Here is a 19,763-nt window from a genome sequence, read left to right as displayed (position 1 = left end):
TGAGTAGCTGTGACAGAGGTCAATAGCCCACAGAGCCAAAAATATTATTTTCTAGTACTTTATAAAGTTTGCTAAACCCTGTCCCCAAATATTATTTTCCCTGGCATCCCACACTCCAAATTCTTTATCTCCCAAGAAATGACTTGATAAGGCATTGACTTTACTTCTTGAGTATACTATTAATTTATTGATAGAATAACAACAACAGTTCGTTATCAATGAAGCTTTACCGTGTATCTGCTTGTTCTGATTCTGTGTCAGCTACATATGCTGTAGTATTCACTGAGGCATTTGGCCTTGAATTTTCATTAGCTGGTAGGGCTTGGGAAAGGCTTGGACCTGGAGTTGTTGTCTTCAATCCTGCCAATCACAGAAGTGACAGAAAGAATCGCAACTGCTAGACACAAGGAGGACATTTGGTCACGGGAAGTTGCTAGGAGTGTGCCACATTGAGGGAATTAACTATAGCACACAGTTTTCTCCAAATACTCAACAGCCTGTAAGCAGCAGCCTGTTGGCATCTGTGACGGGCTTATCTGAACCAAATCATGTTAAAATTACATCAAATCTTTCCTGTTAAATGATTATCAACTTAAATAAAAATAAACTCAACTTAAATTCTAATTCAAATTATGCTTTAGTCAGGAGACCAAAAAATTAAAATTTCTCCCCCTACAAAAAGTATATCTACTGTATCTACACAAATCAAAATCAATGAGAATTTAATTTTCAGAAGGAATATACTATTTGAAGAAATAAACAGTTTTATACATATATTTTTTGGCTACTCAAGAAAACCATAATGATCACTTCATCATCTTATATACCAGGATAGAAATTTAACTCAAGTGCCACTCCTCTGGAATGCTTTCCTTAAACCTCCCTCACTGAATCAGCTGCCCTTTATTCTGGCTGCCCTACCACCCTTTATATCACTCTATTAACTGTTAACATTCTTTTTAACTTTTTAATGCTAGCTGTGTGACCTCGGTACTACTTAAACTCTCTGTGCCTTAGTTTCCTCATTTATGAAATGAGGATAACTATAATATTTTCCTCACATGTTTTAAGGGCCAAATGAATTGATAGATAGATAGATGATTGATAGATAGCACTTAGAAAAATCTTGGAACATAGTACAGATTATGCAAGTGCTGCTGCTGCTGCTAAGTCGCTTCAGTCGTGTCTGACTCTGTGCGACCCCACAGACGGCAGCCCACCGGGCTCCCCCGTCCACAGGACTCCCTAGGCAAGAACACTGGAGTGGGCTGCCACTTCCTTCTTCATGCAGGTGCTAGCTGCTATCAGTATCACCACGTTCTACCATACTTGTTACTTGCTCTCACTAGACTTGGAGCCTCCCTGAGAACAGGGACTGAGTCTTGCTCATTTCTATACCTCCAAACTCTGAGCAATGTTTGGTATATAATGGATATAAACAAGTTAATGGAATTAAAGAAACTGAAAAAAATTTAAGTTGACATTTACTAAGTATCAAAACTAAATTATCACTGTTAGATCCTCCTGACATAGGATATGTTCAAATGTTTATTACTAATTCCAAATTCAGGTATTTAACTTACTTCTATCACTCTCATTATATGAACATCTTAAAAGCTCACTGGCATTCCTTTGACACACATACCTTAAAATTCATTTTAGTTTGAACAGTCTACAGAAAACAGTAATTAAAAATGGGTATATAATCACTAAAAGAAACACACGGTGGTGGTGGCTTAGTCGCTAAATTGTATCGCTATCTTGTGACCCCATGGACTGTAGCCCTCCAGGCTCCTCTGTCCATGGGATTCTCCAGGCAAGAATACTGGAGTGGGTTGCCATTTCCTCCTCCAGGGGATCTTACCAACCCAGGAATCAAACCCAGGTCTCCAGCATTGCAGGCAGACTCTTTACCAACTGAGCTATGAGGCAAGCTCAAAAGAAACACATAAACTGAATCTAATGAACCAGAGTAACTGTTCGTCAACAGTAAGATTAATGACAATGCTCTCCTTGCTAAAAATACCATAAGGATAGGGATTTGCTCTACTCTGCTCAACTCTTTATTCCAAGTTTTTAGAATAATTAAAGGCATATAACAACTGTTCAAAAAATTCTTATTGAAAGATAAATGAATGAATATGAAAGGAAAAAAGGAAACAAAGGATGAAAAAAAAGGAGGAAATGCATTCACTCTGTTCCCCCCAAACTAGCTGTGCTCTAAAATGGTTTGTAAGTCAGATGTCTATGATTTGGAACCCACACAGACCTACCTATGAATATGTGCAAGAAATTATAACATAGATTTTACCAATTTCTCATGACCATGTTTCCATACGGAATAACACAATAGAAAAGGTGCTGGTTTGTAGTCAGATAACCAAAATTTTAGAACTGTCTGGGCCATTTTGGAGCTTTTCCCAGGAGGCTCAGCAGTAAAGAATCTGCCTGCCAATGCAGGAAACACGAGTTTGATCCCTGGACTGGGAAAATCCCCTGCAAGAGGAAAGGCAACCCACAGCAGTATTCTTGCCTGGAAAATCCATGGACAGAGGAGCCTGGCAGGCTACAGTTCATGGGGTTGCAAAGAGTCAGACATGATTTCGCAACTGAGCACACACACTCTTGGCCATTTTATTTATAGGACCTTAACTTTTCTTAGCCTTCAGGTCTCTTACCTTTTAATATTACAAAGATTAGATGATCTCTAAGGACCTTCTGGCTATAAATACCTTTCTAACAGCAGAAATGTAATAAAAATTTTGACAAATGATAAAACTTTGTTGGCCCATTCAAGCAAAGATTATCTTATATACCAATAACTTAGTTCAATTAAGCAAATATTCATATCAACTACAAACAAGTATCGTGCTTGGTGATGTCAGAGAATTAGAAATTAATAAAAGCTTAACAACCAATCTAGTGGCTGAGACACACATGGAAACAATTGGTGACATTTCAGAGTAGAGAGAAACTCGAACTGGAATGCAAAAAAAGTTACTGGGATAAAGAAAACAGAATAATTAACCTGACTTGGAGAAGAGTTGTGAGATAGGAAAAAAACTTAGAAAAACTTCATGAAGGAGGTGTGCATTTGTGAAATGAGTCAGATATTGAAGAGCAGTGTTGGCATTCTAGGAACAGGGACCATGATGAGCACGGTCAAGGAGTATGGCACATACACAAATATAGCATATTATTAATGTTATTTTATTTATAAGTTAGAATTATTCCCCAAAAAATTAAGAAATTCTAAAAAACATGGCATATAGATTCTCTAGGGAAGTATACTAAACAAAAGAGATGAGAACAGAAGAGATAGGCCACAGCTAAACTGCTGAAAGCTCAAAAGTCTAGACAAAGGGCTTAAGGATTTATTTGACAGATAATAAGAACAAGTACAAGTTTGTAGGAAATGGGAAGGTGATTCTAATGGCAAAGTGAAAAATTAACTGTACAGATGAATATGGAGGCACGACTCTTACTGGGGGCAACTGTAATAGCTCTCAGGAAAGAAAGATACAGAGGGTTCAAATAGGGCAGTATCTTGATGGTAGCATGCCTCTTGAGCAGAAGCTACAGAGGGAGAATTTCAGGTGTTAGATGAGTAAAAAAATGATTTAAGGTTATGGTCTGAGTACCTCCTCTTTAGCTCAGTCCTTTCTTAGTTTTTTGGGAGTTTATATAATAAACAGGAGGTTAAAATCAAGCAAAACAAACCAAAAAAATCTGATGCCTTGGCTGCATCCCACAACATCCTGAATTATAGAGAATGTAAATCTGCATTAAACAAATATTTCTGAAGCACCTATCTAACTGAGAACTAGTTTTCTGAAAGAAAAACAAAGGACAGTTGTCCCGAACAGGTACTGGGAAAGGGAGCCACTCACATAGACTCAATGATTATTTATTTTTACATAATTTTTGTAGTGTTGTTAAAATCTGAAATTATACATAGGGTTTTGTTTTTTCTATAGCAGAACAGAAATCCACTGTCAACAAAATAGTATCTACAGTATATGCTATTTCTAAAGGGTTGGGAGCTCCCCAGTGGACATCTTCTCCGAGAATATGGCTCACTTTTGTTATCTACATCAAAGTAGTTTTCAAAGACAGGCTGAAGAGGTGATATTTTACTTCTGACTCTAAGGATAAATTCTGAGAATCTGAGTCATGAATTTTGAGGAAATAGTCACCATATCACAACTATAATGAAAACTTCACAAGCTCTTAAAACTGTATTTGAAGGTTAACTGTTTACAGACAGAAGTATATCCAGTGCACTCATGGGAAAGGGTAGAGATTTCAGGTGAATAAACATTCTCACCAGATCATAAAATCTAAGGACTAGCTGTCTATCCTTTTATATCTGCTCCCAGTAACCCCCACACCATCAATCACAAGAGCAATAGAATAACATCATAACAGCTTTGACTTAAAGAGTCAGTTTAAATTATTTCTTATGTGACCTCTGGCTAATTTCTTAACCTCTCTGTACATCAGTTTCCTCACCTATAAAATGCAAAAATGTCATCTGTCTTAAAAGGATTGTTTTGCAGATTAAATTGTAATGCCATATGTCAAGCACTGCAATCTTTGCAAATTCAAGAGACGGCAGCTATTACCACCGATCAGAAGGCACGCTGCCCAGCTCCACAGGGGCCATTTCAGTGGGCTACAGCATAAACGGGACCTCCTGTGACACCACCTCGAGTGCATCATCAGGTAGTGTCTCACAACTTCCCTTTGGTTCAAGCCCAATAACTGCTGACAAATAACTATTAAAAAGAACCTAGGGTGCAAATAAAGGTATAAAGAAATACTCAATGGATGCACTCATAGCTAGACAAAGAAAAGTTAGAAAGGGGAATAAATTTAAGAATATCTGAGGTAAAGAAGCGAGAAGGAAAAAATAAATGAACCACCTTCTTAATGGCAACATCAGCTGATTAAGAAAGTAGGGCAATGTGTTTTTTTAAAAAAAAGGGTAATAGTTGCTCTGCGTAAAGTGGCTTTTCTAATAGTCAACATGGAGATGATTATAATATGTATTCTTCATCTCCATAGATGGCACCATCATCCAGCCAGTTACTCATGCCAAAAGATAAGAAGCTGTTTCTAAATCCTACACAGGCAACCTGTGGGTCTAGCTCCAAAACCTGGCCTCCGTTTGTTTTTCTGCTTTCTACTGTGCTGCCCACCTTGGTCCAAGGCACCAGGCTGCTCTCAACTGGACCTCCACAGGAGCTTCTACCCATGTCCCCACTTCCATCTGGGGCCTTTGGAATCCATTCTCCACACAGGTGTGATTGTGACAGGAATTCTGCTATCGAGATCCTTCCAGCGCTGACCTTCCCTATCACTTCAGGACATGAGCTGCTCAAACACGACATAGTAAGTGAGACCATCATACGTGACTACGAATCTAGAAGAGCCTCCCAGTCACTATCACATCACCTTGTTTCAGCTTTCTCTTTGTACTTGGCCTTAACAGAACTTATCAGATGTGTATGCTTGTTAACTGTCTGAAGCCTGACTTCTAGCATATAAAGTTCACAGTAAGAGGCATCTTGTTTCCTTTATTCACCACTGTTCCTTCAGTACTTACAACAGTGCCAAGTACTTAGTAGCCACAAATATTTACTGAATGAATAAATGAATGGATAAACATATGACCTTTAGAAGATGGTGAACATGGCAAGTATAATGTTCATACAGCTTATCATCCATTTATATGACAAAGTTGCTGAAGAATCAATAAAATAATATTTTAATTACCTGTAATGGGTTGGCCCTGTGGATCACAGTAATTCTCTGTAGTAACAAAAATAACTGCTAATCCAATTTCTGCTTCTGGAATAGGTCTAAGACCCTTCCTGTTAGAATAAAATAGTTTAAGCATAACAATATATTAAAATTAACAATTTTTATTAAGATGATATCAACCGAATCTATCCTTTTTTCCCATCAAGTTATATCACAATTTAATGGTACAGAGAGAACTGCAAATACATATAGTACTAGCTTATTCACTGGAGCAACATTACATTGGGCAAGTTCATCATCTTTTAGTAATTCAATTATTTCACCCGTAAAATACAGATCTAAGCTAAGGGATACAGATCCTTCCAGTTCTAAAACTCTATAATTTTCACACTAACAACAGTAATATTCAGATGAAGCAATAAAAGAGATTTTTTAAAGCAAATCTATGATTACTAGAATCCTAAAATAAGACTTAAAAGAGAGAAAGAAAAAGGGGGGGAGAGGAGGGGAAAAAGTACAAAGAACTATATATAAATTACGTCTATATATGTATTATAATTTTAAATTTAGTAAATCAAATCATTTTACCAAATTTACATGTATTAATGAATCTTATTAAACGAATCTTATGGTGAACTCATCTTTTGTTATTCTGTAATGTGAATAATGACATAAACCAAATAAAATTTAACTTAATAATGCTATATAGAAACTGCACCTCAAGTTTCAAGGGCTTTAAAACTCCTTTTAATATGTATTATAGAGATATTTTAAGTGGTTGTAGTAGCTTAACAGGTCTTTTTCAAATGTTCAACATTTGAAAAATGTTTCACTTTTCTTTGTAAAATGAAAAATTTTGGTTCTTTGTAAAGTTTTTAAAAAGATGACTCCAAAATGTATATGGAAAAATAAAAAGCCAGTAGCCAGGATGCTTTTGAAGAAGAGCAGAAAGAAAAGATCTGTCCTACTAGATTCGAAGGCTTAAACTGTTCTAGTAATTAAGACAATGTGGTAAATGTGGTATTGGTACAAGAACAGTTATATTGCTCAATGCAACAGACAAAAGCCAAAAACATTCCCATATATGTAAGGTCCCTTGGTATACAACAGAATGAGTCTCAGATTAAAAATAAATTTCAAAAACAAAATATCAAAATATTAGTAAAAAAACTGTAGAGAATATCTTTTTGATCTATGAGTAGAAAAAGATTTATGTAAAATTAAAAAAAAAACACTGACTATGAAAGATAGTTAATTTTAGGATACTAAAAGTAAGGACTTTCATTCATCAACACAATAAAAAGATACTTTACAAAGTGGTAACAGATTCTGTAATACATAAAAGTGACAAAAGGATTAATGTCAAGAATATATAAAGAACTACAAATTTTTTTTTTTTTAAGGCACACAAATAGGCAATTACCTACTGCACTTGTGGGCATTTATTCCAGAGAAATGAAAACTTACGCTTACACAGAAACCTGTACACAAATGTTCACAGCAGCTTTATTTGTAACAAAAACTGGAAAAATGCACACATCCTTCATGGATGGATGATTCAACAAACGCAGTATATCCATACCACAGAATAAATGATATATACATATGCATATGTATTTTAAGTGGCTGAAGTAGTTTAAAGGTATTTGTCAAATGCTTAACATTCATTGTTTTGAAAGCAACCCTGAATATTCACTGGAAGGACTGATGCTGAAGCTCCAATACTTTGGCCACTTGATGCGAAGAGCTGACTCACCGGAAAAGACCCTGATGCTGGGAAAGATTGAAGGCAGGAGGAGAAGGGAGGGACAGAGGATGAGATGGTTGGATGGCATCACTGACTCAATTAACATGAGTTTCAGCAAACTCTAGGAGATGGTGAAGGACAGGGAAGCTTGGAGGCTGCAGTCCATGGGGGTCACAAAGAATTGGTCACAACTTAGCGACTAAACAATTTAACTTAGACTTGAACTCTGTGCAATTATAACACGAACAGATTTTAAAAAGTATCATCAAATGATATATATGAATACCTACTTAATATTTTAGGCAATTCAAAATTTACTACACTACTAACACTTCTGAAACTATATACTATATTATGAAAATTAGTTATAAATTGGCTTTATAAAATACACACTTCATAACAATGTTATACAGACATACATCATCTTAAATGGAGACACACTGAAAGCATTCCTTTTAAAGTCAATAGTAAGATAAATGTGGCTAGTATCACCACTTTGGATGTCCCAGTTCATCCAAAACCAAGAGAGAAAGAGAATGAGAGAGAGCAGTACCAAAGGCATATGGATTAAAAAGGAGAGAAATATCATTTACAGATGATATGGTTTATATACAAAAAGACTACAGATAAATTACTAGAAATAAAGGGCAGTCTGACAAGGTGGTGGGATATGATATTATTCAATGTCAGCTGAACTTCTATACATCAAGAGTAAACTGGAAAATGTAATTAAAAGTACTCATATATGGTTGTCGATACCATGAAACACTACTCAGCAATAAAAAACGATTGATATATAAAACCTAGATGAATCTCTGAGGAATCATGGTGAGCGAAGAAAAAAATTCTAAAAGGGTATATGCTGCTATGATTTCATTTATATATTATTTTTTTTAACAAGAAAATTTTAGAAATGGAGAACAAACTTATTGGTTGCCAAAGTTTAGGGACAGGGAGTGGGAAGTGGGAAGGGATGTGTGGTTATAAAAGAACAACATGAGGGATTCTTGTGGTGATGGAACTGTCCTGTATCTTAGCTATGGCGAGTACATGAACATACACATGTAATAAAATTACAGAGAACTATTAATATATATGCACAGACACCACACACACAGAAGAACATATAAAACTGGGGAAATCTGTACCTTAATAAAATGAATACAGTTATCCCAAAAGAAAGCTGGGCGAGAGACATGTATTTCACAAAGGAGGAAAACTAAATGTCCAATAAACATTTGAAGAAATGTTAGCCATCACTTATGATCAGAGACATATAAATCAAAATCACAAGATATGATTAAATATCCATTAAACTGGCAAACCGTGGAAAATTCTGAAAGAGATGGGCATACCAGACCACCTGACCTGCCTCTTGAGAAACCTGTATGCAGGTCAGGAAGCAACAGTTAGAACTGGACATGGAACAACAGACTGGTTCCAAACAGGAAAAGGAGTACGTCAAGGCTGTATATTGTCACCCTGCTTATTTAACTTATAAACAGAGTACATCATGAGAAACGCTGGGCTGGAGGAAGCACAAGCTGGAATCAAGATTGCCGGGAGAAATATCAATAACCTCAGATATGCAGATGACACCACCCTTATGGCAGAAAGTGAAGAGGAACTAAAGAGCCTCTTGATGAAAGTCAAAGAGGAGAGTGAAAAAGCTGGCTTAAAGCTCAACATTCAGAAAACTAAGATCATGGCATCCAGTCCCATCACTTCATGGCAAACAGATGGGGAAACAGTGGAAACAGTGGCTGACTTTATTTTTGGGGGCTCCAAAATAACTACAGATGGTGATCGCAGCCATGAAATCAAAAGACGCTTACTCCTTGGAAGTAAAGTTATGACCAACCTAGATAGCATATTAAAAAGCAGAGACATTACTTTGCCAACAAAGGTCCGTCTAGTCAAGGCTATGGTTTTTCCAGTGGTCATATATGGATGTGAGATTCGGATTGTGAAGAACGCTGAGTGCGGAAGAATTGAGGCTTTAGAACTGTGGTGTTGGAGAAGACTCTTGAGAGTCCCTTGGACTGCAAGGAGATCCAACCAGTCCATCCTAAAGGAGATAAGTCCTGGGTGTTCATTGGAAGGACTGATGCTGAAGCTGAAACTCCAATACTTTAGCCACCTGATGTGAAGAGCTGACTCATTTGAAAAGACCCTGATGCTGGGAAAGACTGAGAGCAGGAGGAGAAAGGGATGACAGAGGATGAGATGGCTGGATGGCATCACCAACTCAATGGACATGGGTTTGGGTGGACTCTGGGAGCTGGTGACGGACAGGGAGGCCTGGCGTGCTGCAGTTCATGGGGTCGCAAAGAGTTGGACACAACTGAGTGACTGAACTGAACTGAAACTGGCAAAAATGACAGTCTGAAAATACCAACTCTTGAAAATGGTGTGCATCTAACTTGATCTCTTATATACCATGGGTGGAAGTATAAAGTGGAAACCAGTTTGATACTGCTGAATGTTCTAACCCTAGTAATGCAGTAATATATCCCAAAGAAAATACTGTACAAGTACCAGCAGGAAACAAACAAAGATGGTCTCAACAGTTTACAGTAACAGAAAGTTATTTAAAATGACTAATTAGTGAACAAAATGAATATATATTACTTTAGTTTAATGATGACTGTGTATCATATAATCCAAAGATTGTAATTCATTCAATTTTATGCAAAGCCATGGAACAGGTGAGAAGAGAAGGCAAAGGAAGAGAGGATAAAGAGGAAAAAAATCAGCAACAAGACGAGTTCCTAAATGTGGGCTAAGATACTGGGAATATATCTCAGCAAGGACACACATCAGGGCTATATTGTTCCCCTAGACTTCTAATCTTTTTCAGAGATATTTAACTGATATCCTATACCCACTTCCGACCACTAATCAACAGAGCCATGGCACTAACCAATCCCAATGTTGGCATACTACATGAAATTCAGTCAACAGCTGCTGTTACTGGTTTGATATAACTGCACTTTCCATGATAATCAATGGCTTAGACTAACTGGACAGGTGTTATTTTAAGTGATAGTCTTTCTCAAACTGCAAAATCATCCTCTCTCCAAAACCAAACTGAAACAGGGGCCGAAGACTACAGAACAAAATGTCACCTCATGATCCGGTCACCAGCCTCTGAGCAACCTTGCACCCTGGCTCCGTTCTTACTCAGGGCCCCTATACATGAAAGGCAGCAAGATGGAATAGGCTCTCGAACCAGACTCTGCAGGTTAACATGCTGGCTCCTCTCATCAGTCCCCATGTTCTACTCAAATCCCCTGTTGCCCTTTCTGCACAATGAGAATCATGACAAAAAAATACACAGGATTCTGTGTGGCTTAAATATGTGAAATATGTCTCAATATATGTAAAATGCCTAGAACAGGACCAGCTCACAGTAAGCAAGGTATTATTGCTATTGTCCGGCATGTCTTTTAAAAACTGGTCATAGGTAAAATGCTGCCTGAAAGAAGCTTTCTCTATTTAGAATAAACTTCTCCCCACTGCCCTGTTACTCTGCTTCCTTACATACATTTGTAGTTATCTGTTTGTCTCTGTCTTCCTCTAGACCACCATGGCTATCTTGTTTACCATTATATCCCCAGTGCCTAAAACATAACTACAGACATTTTGGTTGTAGTAATATGATGGTACTTTTGTTACACAGGTACTTCCCTTTTCACAGCAGTTACTACATCTCCATTAAGCAAAATATTTATGGGACACAAGACTGAAGTTTTACTTTTTACTTCAGCAAATTCATTTTTCAAAAAAGTCCTTCATAGTCAGAAGAACTCCTGGGATAGGAAAAATGAATACTGGAGACAGCTTGTTTATTTATGGACATTTTAGACATACAAATATCACAAGCCCTAATAACTTTTTAATTGGTGAATAAGAATTTAGTCAACAGACTGCCAAGGCTGATTTTTAACTTTGTGCTTCAAAAATGCAAAGATTATTAATACCAATAAAGAACCCAGGGAAAAAATTCTTGCTTTAGTGCTTTCAAATGGTCCTCCCCCCATTACAAACACTATTCTAGTATATTTGATACGTTTTTTTTTCTGCTTTCCTATGAAAACTGAAATGAAAGTTGCTCAGTCGTGTCCGCCTCTTTGCAACTCCATGGACTATACAGTCCACGGAATTTTCTAGGCCAGAATACTGGAGTGGGTAGCCTTTCCCTTCTCCAAGGGATCTTCCCAACCCAGGGATTAAACCCAGGTCTTCCACATTGCAGGCAGATTCTTTACCAGCTGAGCCACAAGAGAAGCCCAAGAATTCTGGAGTGGGTAGCCTATTCCTTCTCCAGCAGATCTTCCTGATGCAGAAATCAAACCGGGTTCTCCTGAATTGCAGGCAGATTCTTTACCAACTGGGCTTCCAGGGAAGCCCATTCCTATAGTAGCCTATACATACAGGAGGGATAAAAAGTTTTGTATAAATTTTCAATGAGTACTAATCATCCAGGGAAAAATACATTTCTAGGCTATTTCAGAAAAAATCTTACATTTGAGTTTTAACTTTCTCAACTACATAATCTAGAGGAAAATACTACTTTAGAAAGAAACATATATTTTGCAAATTCTATTAAAGTAACAAAAAAGAGGCAGAAAATATGTATTGAGAGAAAATTATCATGGATAAATCTATTCTACTTTAAGCATACTAAGTCACAATAAATTTTCAAACCATATACAATAAAATCTTTATAATAATCCTTGTATATGTTATGATTCAGTTGCTCAGTCATGTGCAACTAGTTGCGACCCCATGAACAGCAGCAGCACACCAGGCTTCACGGTACTTCACTGTCTGCAGAAGTTTGCTCAAACTCATGTCCCCTGAGTAGGTGATGCCATCCAACCATCACATTCTCTGTCATTCCCTTCTCAACCTGTCCTCAATCTTTGTTCTTTAATTAATTAATTTAATTGGAGGATACATTTCTTTACAATACTGTGGTGGTTTTTGCCATACATCGACATGAATTACCCACGGATGCACACGTGTCCCCCCAACCTGAACCTCCCTCCCGTCTCCCTCCCCACCCCATCCCTCTGGGCTGTCCCAGAGCACCAGCTGTGAGTACCCTGCTTCATGGACTGCATTTGCACTAGTCATCTGTTTTACATATGGTAATATATATATATTTCAATGCTATTCTCTCATATCATCCCACCCCCACCTTCTCTCACTAAGTCCAAAAGTCTGTTCTTTACATCTGTGTCTCTTTTGCTGCCTTGCATATAGGATCAGTGTTACCGTCTTTCTAAATTCCATATATATGCATTAATGTATGTATGTAATATGTATTGGTGTTTCTCTTTCTGACTTAACTTCACTCTGTATAGTAGGCTCCAGTTTCATCCACCTCATTAGAACTGACTCAAATGAGTTCTTGTTAATAGCTGAGTAATGTTCCATTGTGTATATGTACCACAACATCCTTATCCATTCGTCTGCCGATGGACATCTAGCTTGCTTCCATGTCCTAGCTATTATAAACAGTGTTGCAATGAACACTGGGGTACATGTGTCTCTTTCAGCTCTGGTTTCCTTGGTATTGTCCTTGATCCTTCTCAGCATCAGGGTCTTCTCCAATGAGTCAACTCTCTATATCAGGCTGCCAAAGTATTGGAGCTTCAGCATCAGTCCTTCCAATGAATATTCAGGGTTGATGTCCTTCAGGATTGACTGGTTTGATCTCTATCAAGAGTCTTCTTCACCACCACAATTCGAAAGAATCAATTCTTCGGCACTTTGCATTTTTTATGGTCCAACTCTCATATCTGTACATGATTACTGGAAAAACCATAGCTTTGACTATATGGACCTTTGTCTCAGTGATGTCTCTGCTTTTTAAAATACACTGTCTAGGTTTGTCATAGCTTTTCTTCCAAGGAGCAAGTCTTTTAATTTCATGGCTGCAGTCATTGTCCACAGTGATTTTGGAGCCCAAGAAAATAGTCTGTCACAGTTTCCATCTTTTTCCCCACCTATTTGCCGTAAAGTGATGGGACCAGATGCCATGATCTTCATTTTTTGAATGTTGAATTTTAAGCCAATTTTCTCACTCTTTTATTTCACTTTCATCAAGAGGCTCTCTAGTTCCTCTTTGCCTTCTGCCAGTAGGGTGGTGTCGTCTGTATATCTGAGATTACTGATATTTCTCCCAGCAATCTTGATTTCAGCTTGAGTTTCATACAGCCCAGCATTTCGCATGATATATTCTACATAGAAGTTAAATAAGCAGGGTGACAATACACAGCCTTGACATACTCCTTTCCCAATTATGAGTCAGTTTGTTGTTCCATGTCTGGTTCTAACTGTTGTTTCTTGACGTCCATACAGGTTTCTCAGGAGACACATGAGGTGGTCTGGTATTTCATTTTCTAAAGAATTTTCCACAGTTTGTTGTGATCCACACAGTCAAAAGCTCTAGCATAGTCAACGAAGCAGAAGTGGATGTCTTTCTGGAATTGCCTGGCTTTTTCTATGATCCAATGAATATTGGCAAATTTGATCTGTTACCTCTGCCTTTTCTAAATCCAGTTTGTACATATGGAAGTTCTCTGTTCATGAACTGTTGAAGCCTAGCTTGGAGAATTTTGAGCATTACCTTGCTAGCATGTGATGAGTGCAAATGTGTGGTGGTTTGAACATTCTTTGGCATTGCCTTTCTTTGGGATTGAAATTAAAATTGACCTTTTCCAGTCCTGTGGCCACTGCTGAGTTTTCCAAATTTGCTGGCAAATTGGGTGCAGCACTTTTAACAGCATCATCTTTCAGGATTTGAAATATGTCAGCTGGAATTCCATCACCTCCACTAGCTTTGTTGGTAGGAATTCTTCCTAAGGCCCACTTGACTTCGCATTCCAGGATGTCTGGCTCTAGGTGAGTGATCACACCATCGTGGTTATCTGGGTCATGAAGATTTTTTCTGTATAGTTCTTCTGTATATTCTTGCCACCTATTCTTAATATCTTCTGCTTCTATTAGGTCCGTATCACTTCTATCCTTTATTGTGCCCATCTTTGCATGAAATGTTCCCTTGGTATCTCTAATTTTCTTGAAGAGATCTCTAGTCTTTCCCATTCTATTGTTTTCCTCTATTTCTTTGCATTGTTTACCTAAGAAGGCTTTCTTATCTCTCCTTGTTATTCTTTGGAACTCTGCATTCAGATGGATATATCTTTCCTTTTCTCCTTTGCCTTTCACTTCTCTTCTTCTCAGCTGTTTGTAAGGTTTCCTCAGACAACCATTTTGCCTTTTGGGTTTCTTTTTCTTAGGGATGGTTTTGATCACCACCTCCTGTACAATGTCACGAACCTCAGTCCATAGTTCTTCAGACACTCGGTCCATCAGATCTAATTCCTCGAATCTATCTGTCACTTCTACAGTACAATCGTAAGGGGTTTGATCTAGGTCATACCTGAAAGGTCTAGTGGTTTACCCTACTTTCTTCAATTTAAGTCTGAATTTGGCAATAAGGAGTTCATGATATGAGCCATAGTCAGCTCCTGGTCTTGCTTTTGCTGACTGTATGCTTCTCCATCTTTCAGTATTGATCATCCGGTGATGTCCACATGTAGAGTCTTCTCTTGTGTTGTTGGAAGAGGGTGTTTACTATACCAGTGCATTCTCTTGGTAAAAAACTCTGTTAGTCTTTGCTCTGCTTCATTTTGTACTCCAAGGCCAGCCTTGCCTGTTACTCCAGGTATCTCTTGACTTCCTACTTTGCATTCCAGTCCCCTATGATGAAAAAGTTTTCTTTTTTGGGTGTTAATTCTAGAAGGTCTTGTAGAACTATTCAACTTCAGCTTCTTCAGCATTAGTGGTTGAGGCACACACTTGGATTACTGGGATACTGAATGGTTTGCTTTGAAACAAACTAAGATCATTCTGTCATTTTTGATATTGTATATGCCTTTACATTACTACGTGGAGTATAAAAAATTTACATATAGAACAACCTACTTTCCCTTTAAAAAAAAGCTAATAAAGAATAATTCTGTACCTTTGGAGTATATCCATAATTGAATGAATCCATTTTTTCTGAGAGTCAGGAATTAAAGTCTGTGAATCTGTTAGTCCTGCATCAACAACACAAGTTCCAGGAGCTGAAAAGAAACTATCATCTTCTTTATTTTCTTCTGTTATCAACCTAGCATCTCCTCCTCCAAATATAACTGCTGCACTTAATTTTTTATGCTAAAAATGGGGGAAAAAAGGAAAGAAGTAATGAACAGCCATAATTAATTTCTTGAATACATGTTTAAAATTAAATGATTCTACTTCTTGACAGGACAATCTGAGCTTCCTCTAGGAAAAAACCCCTAGTTCACCAGGTACTACTACAATCCCTCAGTACACAGTTCTGGAACTGTGAGTTTACTTACATTTTTCCACCTATAACATAAACTTCTGGAACTCTCAGTTCAACACATAGAAGATATTCAACAGCTGCTTACTAACCGAACAAATTAGAAGTTAAATAAAAGTTTTTGTCTCTTCCTTGTATATATTTATATAAACTTAATTAATAAGCCAATTAATAGATATTAAGAAATGTCACAGTCATATACACGAACACTGGGCAAGTTCTGGTACCTGGGCTGTTTTTTATTTCCCTTCAGACATCAATACAAGATCTCAAAAGGAAATGTATAATAACTGATAAATGATAATAATTTATCCTAGTTTATAACATTTTCTTCAGGAAAATTTAGCTTATAACATTACCTGCTTGGCATTTAGAAACACAAATGTTTTCCCTTTGAAGATTTGTTTTCTTTCTTGGCATTCTGATAGATCAATATTTTTACTTTCAATAGCTGGTTCATCAACAGGTGGGTAAAAACTATAAAAAATAAAGTATATTATTATTACATACTACACTGTACGTATAACATTAAATTTGTAAACAGATTTTGGCAATCTGGACTAGAAAACTAGAAAGGCTTAATTTCCATAATACAACTGTATTGTTAAAAACTTAAAGCGTTTTACCTGGGACTAAAGGACTGAAAGTACCTAAATGCTTTTACTATAGTGACAGGTGCAACACAGAACAGCAGAACTGTTCTTTATTTTCTAAAACTACATAATGTAAGAGTAGGCAATCATAACAAGAGACAATTAAATATATATAAATCAAACAGTTATATGAATTACAAATGGCTGAGAGAGAAAAAGTAACACAAAGAAGTTTTTAAAAAGTAATAAAAGTAAAACCAAAACTGAAAAAAAAAATACTAACAAATGGTTGAAATATCATCCATTAGAGATCAAATTCTATTTGCATATTAGACTTGCTTGCATGAGTGTGTGCTCAGTCTCTCCACTGTGTCTCATTCTTTTGAGACTTCAATGACTGTAGCCTGCCAGGCTCCTCTGTCCAGTAATTTTCCAGGTAAGAATACTGCAGCAGGTTGCCATTTCCTACTCGGATCTTCCCAACCCAACCCAAGGATCGAACCTGTGTCTGCTGCTTCTCCTACACTGCAGGCAGATTCTTTGCCACTGAGCCACCTGGGAAACTTCATTGTGTTTGGTTATAAATCTCTTTGGAGAAGCTCGGAAATTTTAGAACCTATATTTTGTCAGTTTAAATAAAATTTTCAAAGATTTTAAAACACAATCTTTTAGCTGTTTAAGCTAATACTCTCTTTAAGGTAATACTATAAACACATCTGAGTCATCCATAGAGATTAGGGAATAGAAGAAAACAGAAAAGTAAAATCAAGAGATAATCACTAAAACTTCTCATCAGTTCATAGTTTCAACTTTCTATATAGTCAGCTCTTTTGTTACAGCTATTAACTAACCAGTCTTTTAGTCTCTCTCTCTACCTTCTAGTAAAAATTACTAAAGTTCATGGATAGAAAGACTTAATGTTGTCAGCATGTCAGTTCTTCCCAACTTGACCTATAAAAATAAACACAATCCAAGTAACTTCCAGCAAGTTACTTTGTGAATATCAACAAACGGATTCTAAAGCTTATACAGAGAGGGAAAAAATTTAGAATAGCCAACACAATATTGAGGAAGAACAAGGCTGGGGTACTGACACTACCAAAATTCAAGGCTTAATGTAAAGTGGCCTTAATCAAGAGAGTGTGGTGCTAACGAAAAAAAGAGACAAACAGATCAGTGGAAGAGAACAGAGAACCCAGAAACGGACTCAGATAAATAGAGTCAACTGATCTTTTACAATGGAGCTTACACAGTCTTTTCAACAACTGGTGTGAAACTGGACATTCACATACAAAAAAAATGAATTTACACTCAGATCATACACTTTTCACAAAAAATAACTCACAATGGATCACAGACCTAAATACAAAATGTAAACTTACAAAATTCCTAGAAGATAACATAGGAGAACATCTAGATGGCCTTGGACATGGAGATGACTTTTTAGATATAACACCAAAGCCTTGATCCATGAAATTAATAATTGATAAGCAAGACTTCATTAAAATTAAAAAATAAAAAGTTCTGCTCTGTGAAAGGTAACGTCAAGAGAATGAGAAGACAAACCAGAGACTGGGAGAAAACATTTGCAAAACACATATCTGATAAAGAACTGTTAAAAAAATATATAAAGAACACTTAAAATTCAACAATAAGAAAACAAACAACCTGATTTTTAAAAACAGCTTAAGACTTTATTAGATACCTACTCAAAGAAATATAGAGACAGCAAATATGCATATGAAAAGATGCTTAGTATCCTCATATATCATCAAGAAAATGCAAATTAAAGCAAAGAGATACCAACACACAATTAAACTTTATAATTTCCTAAACTTTCACCTACCATGTTTGTTTCAGGCTAATGTATCTCTTGGGTCTGAGATTTTATTGCAAGAAAATAAGTTAACCTGTACCCGTTTCATGGATGTTGGCAGAAGACACAAGACTCCTGGGTCAGAGAAAAGCCAGCAGGAAGCCTCGCTGTGCTTGCAGCAGCTCCCCTTCCACACCGAGTTCCACGGGGATGACACGGACTGTACCTCCCGAGAGCAGTGTTACAACGAACTTAGGAATCCACGCATTTCATAATAAGCTCTCAGCAGGCCTGCTCTTTGTCCTCGAAGGAGATACTACTTCACCCCTCCAGGTTTCTCACTGTAAATAGAACCCTGAGAAATGGCCTAGGTATAGGGCAGTCAGGGCCTTACACTGTTGGAATATTCAGCTAGTTTTGTATGATGTAAGGACTCTCTTCCAACAGTGTTTTCTCAAAAAAAATGCTTGTTGTTTGAAATAAAGTAACTGACAAGGCACTCTACAATATGGGAAACCCTGCAAAATTTCAAGTAAAGGGAAACTCCCTTTTTCTCTTGAGGGATCATTTTTTTTAATATTCAGACACAAACAATATTTTAATGGACTTCCTATATGAGAGCACAGAGTCTCAAAATTAAAGACGTCTTTTAAATGGAATCATCCACATTGGTCCTTCCCTAGCAATACAAGAAAATCAGACATCACAAACCACATCAGGTGCTCTACCCTCCCCCGACGTACTGTCGCATGCTAACAGTACAGAGAAGCAGACGTAATTGCAACAAAAGGACGACACTTTCTGTTAGGTAAAAATATTACAGTTTGCTTGCTTGCATGTTTGTTTATTTTTACTTCATATCCTTTTATAAACCATCTTACAACTATTTAATATCTTAAATTTAATCTTTTTTCTATTTAATTAACTGAGTACACAGTCTTCCACAAATGCATCAAAATGGATCCCAACAGGTATAGGAATCTATTAAGGCAAAAAACAATATATCTTAAAATAGTATTAAAACTTGATTATCAAACATGAACTAATAGTCTTTCCTAGTAAACACTGAGTTAGGAGTTATTAAACAATCTTAGAGGAGGGATGTTTTATTACACCCATTTAAGCTAATACAGTCACACAAATTGAAGTCAGAAAAAAACTACGCCTAAAGTAAAAAAACAACAACAAAAAAGCAAGTTGAATACACTGAGATTCTGAGTAAGAATCAATAACTGATTCTAAAAACTCCAAAAACCATAAAACATATCACCAGTAGTAAAAACTTATCAGATGCCTCCATTCCTAAGTAATCTAGAATTAAAATGGTTTATTAGCTGTAACGAGTCATTATTTACAGGATTTACTGACTTTTCTACGGAGGCTCATAATAGGCACTAGGAAGTTGGGCTTCCCTGACAGCTCAGCTGGTAAAGAATT

General features: G+C 36.9%; 1 protein-coding gene across 3 annotated transcripts in view; it reads right to left on the bottom strand.

The window, feature by feature from the left end:
- Positions 1-19,763, bottom strand: part of NBN (nibrin) — a 57,008-nt gene that overhangs the window by 21,210 nt on the left and 16,035 nt on the right. For all 3 annotated transcript variants that reach the window (XM_043879219.1, XM_043879221.1, XM_043879220.1), the window contains 4 exons: positions 16,277-16,394; positions 15,552-15,745; positions 5,779-5,876; positions 231-360 (listed from right to left, as the gene is read on the bottom strand). In XM_043879219.1, the coding sequence (XP_043735154.1) occupies positions 231-360; positions 5,779-5,876; positions 15,552-15,745; positions 16,277-16,394 (540 nt within the window). The remainder of the gene's footprint in view (positions 1-230; positions 361-5,778; positions 5,877-15,551; positions 15,746-16,276; positions 16,395-19,763) is intronic.

Source organism: Cervus elaphus, chromosome 21 (assembly GCF_910594005.1).
Source record: "Cervus elaphus chromosome 21, mCerEla1.1, whole genome shotgun sequence".
In the NCBI taxonomy this organism is placed as follows: domain Eukaryota; kingdom Metazoa; phylum Chordata; class Mammalia; order Artiodactyla; family Cervidae; genus Cervus; species Cervus elaphus.
The sequence above is the reverse complement of the archived record's forward strand: the minus strand, read 5'-3'. Positions and strand labels throughout refer to the sequence as shown.